We start from the raw sequence: 6,040 nt of genomic DNA on the forward strand, positions 1-6,040 counted from the left end.
TTAAAAATGCAAAACTACATACAAGCTTCCCAGACACCACATTAATCCTCTTCTCTCAGCACCCACAGAATCTCCCCAAGGCACAGCACAGGGAGCAGAGCAAAGAATGGCCATTGGCTTAACAATGCCTATGATAGGAAACCAGGCCTGGGGAAGGTGGCGCACACTGTCAGCTGTGGTGTCACAGATCCCTCGAGATTCACTTTTCTTGACTTGAAAATGGGATGTACCAGCACAAGCGTTCATAAGGGCCCTTTACACTGTACCCTGCAGGATGATTTCCCAAGAAGGTGGATTTCAGAGAGCACAGTGTCTGCTTAAGCTCTCTGGGTAGACAGGCTGCAGGAAGGAAACTTGAAGTAGACTCTTAGATACTGGGTTCCCCTTTAAGGACTCTAAAATGACCCACACAGAGGCTTTGCTGATGGGGCAGTGAGAGAGGGACAGGTAGATATGTAACTGGACAGGAAGGCAATGACAACCCTTGGATGTCCATGTGAGGAGCTCAGAGCTAGTGATGGGAGGAATGGGGGCAAAGACTCAGATGATGCTAATTGCTGGAGAAACTGGATGGGGCTGGGGACAAGGCAAGATCCTGTCAGAAAGATTGTCCCCAACTGTATCCTAACCCTGCTTCATAGCCTGGGTGATGGTAGCCTCATGTGTACCATTTCTGCAGGGGCTGCCTGGAGAGAGTTGCTGTGGAGAAAGCAGTACCAGTGGAAGAGAAGAGGAGGGGCCTGGATCATGGCAGCAAGAGGCTGGTGGCCAGGCTGGGACCCTCAATGCAGAGGCATGACTAGTTGATGGCTCTGAAGGTGAGGAGGGGGAAGGTGGTGGGTGTCATAATGAAGCGAAGGACCATGTTTCCATCTTCTTGGGTTGGGGTCTCCACCACAAAGTTTTTCAGCATCTAGGACTGAAACTGGGTTTCCCTCTGGCCTAGTCAGCAGCTCAAGGACCTGGGCCAGCCTCCTCCCCCCCTCCTGGGTGCAGAAATGCTGAAAGAACAGGAGCCACAGAAGTGGTCCCAATCAGGCACATGCCTGAGAAGTTCAGCCCCACAGCCCAGCGTCCTCTGCACCCTCCCTAGGTCTTTCCCAACATGGCCCAAGCCCCACTGTTTGCTCTACTGTCCCTTCCCCACTCTTGCCTATCCCCCTACCTACCCTGTTTAGCAACCACTCTGCCGAGGCCTTACCCTGCCCCGGTTCAGACCTGGCCCCAGTGGGACCCCGCCCACTCTGCCCAGGGTCCAACCCACCCCACCCAGGCCTGCTCACCTGATGCAGAAGCAGCAGCATCATCCCTTCTGCCAGGCGCCGCCCCAGGCACTGGCGCACACCAAAGCCAAAGGACAGGTAGTGGAAGTTCCTGCTGGTGCCCCTCATGTCTAGCCAGCGCTGGGGGTTATAGCGCTCTGGTCTCGGGAACAAGGCAGGGTTGCGTCCGAATGAGTAGAGGAACAACTGGACCAATGTCTGCAGAAGGTGTGGAGGAAGGGTCAGCCACACCCCCAGGAAAGAGGGTAGGGAGGCACTGCTGGAGAGGCTGTGGGGCTCACTCACCCCTTCTGGGATGTGGTAGTTCTGCAACACCAAGTCTGAGTTCACCAGTCGTTCCACAGTGGCACCCACCGGGTAGAGCCTGGGAAGGGAGCACCAATAAGTTCTCAACAATGACAGGACCCTCCGTGCCCTCTGCAGCCTTCCCATCCAAGATCCCTCATAGGTCCCATGGAAAGCTTAGATCATGAGGAAGTGCTTTCTTGCACCTGCTAGACTCAGCCGAACCTTCTGGCCTGAGCACCCCACGCCAAAGAGGATTCACCTAGATTGGTCCCCAGGATATTGAAGAGGATACAAAAGGAAGAAGAGTCCCTCTCCTTTAGAGAGGAGGAGGAGGTGCACAGGGAATGGATTCCTAGGCAAGGCTGCTTGTAGGCCCCTTTTTCTGTCTGCCCTCCACCAGCCTCAGCGTATGCTGCTCTCCAACAGAGGGGCCAGGACGGCTGGGAGGGGTCAGCCAGCACCCAACTCAGCGTCTCCTTGAGGGCTGCCCTCAGCAGGGGCAGCTCGTTGATTGCCCTCTGGGGATGCTCAGTGATAGTGGCCTCGACTGCCAGGCTCTCCTGGCATAGTGCCTGCTGCACATTGGGGTTCCTAGCCAGGTCAAAGAGTGTCATCAGCTAAGGGAGGACAGTCTGTAGGAGCCAAGGGTTCAGACCTTGGCACAGGGAAAACTTCAGCACCCAGGGAACCCCTTCCAGGATACTGCCCTCCACAGAGTGGGGAAGTACAAGCCGTGAGCAGGACAGTGCCTGGGGACCCTGGACTTTAAATCCTAAAGCCCAGTGGACACCTTTTCCTGGGTTCTCCAGAGGACAGCAAGCCCCACCCCAACCAAGGACTGGTTCTTCTCCAGTATTCAGGGTCAGGTTCTCCTCTGGGCCCAAGAGGGACTGGCTCTCAGCTCTGTCAGGGGGGCGCTGCAGCGCCAGGTCCATCTGCTCCAGATGGGGAATCTCCCCTGGACATACACAGCCCTCATCCCAGGACACGCTGCTTAAGCTGAACTGGCCTCTTGTGGGCCCTCCCTGCCTCGCGGAGCTTCAGTCCCTGCTGTATCCTGAGGCACTAAAGGGATCCTCAGGGAGCAGACACAAACTCTGACCTCCCCCCGCTGCCTTGCTCTAGCTTGGAGAAGGCAGTGTCCCTGGTCTGACTAGAGCTCTGCCTTCTCTCGGCCTCATCTGCCTCCACCTCGCTGGTGGCTCCCCCCACTCTCGCTGCCCTCTGATTCCGGACCACTCCATGCCCTGGGCTGTTTCCCTCGTGCTTCTCCTTTGGCTTCTCTGAGATCTGCTTTGTTTTCCTACTTTCTTCTGAAAGTCTCCCTCCTCCAGGAAGCCTTCCGGGTCATGCCTGTGGATGCTCATGACCTCTCCTAGGCCCTCTCTCCCTGGCTGGGTGCATCTCTGCCTCTGTTCAGTGGGTTTCTCCACCATTGCTCAGTGCCTCTCTCTGAATCCAGGTCCCTGACCCAGAGCAGACCCTTGGGAGATGAAAGTTGGCCTGCAGACTGGAAGCTCAGTTGCACTAGGTTTCCTGGGTCAGGCCTGCCTTGCCTGGCTGTGTCGCCATCTCCTCTGTGCTCCATGTCTCCAGCCCTGTGCTTCTCTGCTCCCCACACCCCGCCCCTCCCTGGAGACTAGAAGGGGTCGCTAGTAGAAGCTCAAGCGAACCTGACACAATGGGAAGGGACCCTGTGCAGCCCGCCAGCCACCTCTCTACCCCTTCTTTTCATCCCATGCCCAGGACATCTGAATGGGGGCTGAGCTGTGGCATGTCCCCAGTCCTTGTCCACCCTTCTTCGTGCCCGGACCATGGTTCACCACATGAGGAACTGCATACTCTGCCTCCTTGGAGGATAGGGCTCATGTTCCCTGCCTGCCAGTGTTTTTATCACTTCATCATCTGAAGATGGAGGCTGAGGGCAGCAGGAATGGGGGAGGCATCGCTTGGGAGTGGAGAATGCAGGTGACATATAGCATTAGAGGACACTGCCTAAGAGTCGCAGGGGTGTCACACTCTCTGAACTGAGCTGGTTTCTGTTCTCACAGTGTCTGAGCTGCCAGCTGTAATATCCACAGCATTGGCCTTGATGGCATCTGTTGACAATTCTGCATGCAACAGGAGCTCTACAGCGATGCTGCCGTGGTGCTGAGAGGAGCTGTCTGCCAGCTCTGCATAAATTTTCTGGATGTAATTGTCACCTGTAGGGGATCAAGGAGAAAGTTCTCAGGCCTTGGTGCTGGGACATACCTCTTCTTTGTCCTCCTCCTACCCTCCCTGCCACCATCACCCATGTCTCTCCACCCCTGTTCCAGTATCTCTGGATTAACCAGCCCAGCCACAACCTCCCTCTCAATCACCATGGTAGGACATTGAGGACACCGCCACTCTATCGTGGCATCTCATTTCTCCCCTGGGCTGTGGAGAATGGGAAACTAGGTGACCAGAGCCTCCCAATCCTGTAGAATCGCCAGGTCTTTAGGCCTTACCATACTGGAAGATGCTGTCCCAGGCCTCAAAATGCTCTTTCCACACTTTGGGACTGGTCCAGCGGGACAGGCTTCTGGGCATGAACATGAGCTGCACAGTGGATTTGAACATGGCCTCCAGGCCATGAATTAAATTCAGGCTGGCTGAGCTGGGATTTTGACCAAGGAGGCCCAGCCGCTCTCCAAAAAGTGCTAAGTTGCTGGCTGCAAGAAAGAGGCATTGCTGAAGCTAAGGCTGTCCTGGGCCTCCCAGAGACCCCTCTCAGGACACTCCTGGCCACTCCAGCATCCCTGAGGCTGAACCTTCCCTCCTGACCCCACACCTTCTATGGTATAGTGGAAGATGCTGGACTGGATATCCAGAGTCAGGCTCCCCATGGAAGTCTGCGGCACCTTGTTCTTCAGGGCCTGGGTGAAGTCCCTCGCCACCATATCCACCATGGGGAGGTACTTCTGGATGGCCTTTGGCGACAGCACATCTGGGTTCAGCCGCAATCGGTTGAGACGCCACTCAGGCCCATTCCTACAGAGCAGGGAGCAGGCCTTGAGAGGCAGCCAGGATAAAATCTCAAGCTCCCAAATCTGTATTCTGTCCTCTTTGTTCCCAAGACATGAGTGGGGCAGGGACCTGATGGGACCAATGCAAACCGTCTGCACTTTGCTCTAGCTGCAGCATTTCTTCTCAGAGCGGCCTCCAGGTGCTGGGCCTTAGGCCACCCATGTCTAAAACGGGGATGAGCCAGTTCCTTCTGCCTGAAAGTCCTGTGGGGATAACTGAGGTGATTCCTGGGAACTTGTGGGCCAGTGCGGGCACCACATCACTCCTGCAGACCCTCCCTGGGTGCGGAGGTCTCTTCTCTAAGGGAGAGGGCGCCCTTCCTCAAAATTGCCCACACCTTGCCTACACTGTGCCCCAGAGGAGAGAGGCCGCCGCTGCCCGCCCATCTTCCACCTATTCCTCTCCACCCCCCAGCATATTGCCTCTGGGGCAATAGCATCTGCCTGTCTCTGTGAAGTGTCTGCACCTTCTGAGGGCAAAACCAAGCTGTGTCTCTCATGATAGCCTCGAACAGAGCCCAGAGCTCTTGGGGGCCCCACAGATGAACTCCAGGGAATGATGAGCAAGAATTTCACTCTAAGCCACATTCATGCCTAACTACCTTCTTTTTGTATTCCTAGCTGCTTGTGGGTGATGACAATGACCATGGGGATATGTTCGTGTACATGTGTGTGTCCATGCATGATATCAAAACATGTGTACGCAAATAGACCCACACACGTGTATGTACACACACAGACACAACATCCATGCACGCACATACAAATGCACACTAGGGACACCCATGCACACACACACATGACCCATCCATGCAAATACAAACACACAAATAGGCATGGACACACATGAATATCCAAAACATATACAAATGCATGTAGAGAGAAACACAGACTGGAGCACACATGCAAGACTTATACACACTCATAATAACACAAACACAAGTACACCCTTTCTTTAGATACACAAACCAACCCAGGAGGACCTCCTGGGTCCTGACACCTCCCAGACTCCCTCAGTGAAGGCCCTTACTCAGGGGTTTCCATTTTTCTAAACCCTTATTTTTTTTTTAGAATTCAATATTTTAAATTATGATTTTGTGGTATACAGTTAATGGTTTAGGTGTACAATTACGTTTCATTCAGGCACCCTGTTGATAAGAGGTGTTTCCCCATCCCCAGACAGATATTTGCGACTGATAATGCCATCCCCCCTCATAGTTTCCCAGTACCGTCAGCCATTTTCTTATACTATTATATTGGATGTTCAAGGTCCATTATATGAGTGAGAACATGTGACACTCGGATCTTTGTTTCTGTGAGAAGTCACTCAGTATTATAGACTCTAGTTCCATGCAGGTTGCTGCAAAATTCATGATTTTGTTCTTTTTTATGGCTGCGTAGTATTCCATCGTGTATCTG

At 54.0% G+C, this 6,040-nt stretch overlaps 1 protein-coding gene across 1 annotated transcript in view; it reads right to left on the minus strand.

Annotated features, from left to right (window-relative positions):
- Window positions 1-799: 799 nt before the first annotated feature.
- Window positions 800-6,040, minus strand: part of LOC103276447 (cytochrome P450 11B1, mitochondrial-like) — a 7,276-nt gene continuing 2,035 nt past the window's right edge. The window contains 7 exon segments of the mRNA XM_008073851.1: window positions 800-913; window positions 1,284-1,481; window positions 1,569-1,650; window positions 2,040-2,203; window positions 3,621-3,775; window positions 4,064-4,267; window positions 4,387-4,586. Of these exon segments, the coding sequence (XP_008072042.1) occupies window positions 800-913; window positions 1,284-1,481; window positions 1,569-1,650; window positions 2,040-2,203; window positions 3,621-3,775; window positions 4,064-4,267; window positions 4,387-4,586 (1,117 nt within the window).

This window comes from Carlito syrichta, unplaced genomic scaffold (assembly GCF_000164805.1).
Source record: "Carlito syrichta isolate Samal-C Ts95f unplaced genomic scaffold, Tarsius_syrichta-2.0.1 Scaffold316204, whole genome shotgun sequence".
In the NCBI taxonomy this organism is placed as follows: Eukaryota; Metazoa; Chordata; class Mammalia; order Primates; family Tarsiidae; genus Carlito; species Carlito syrichta.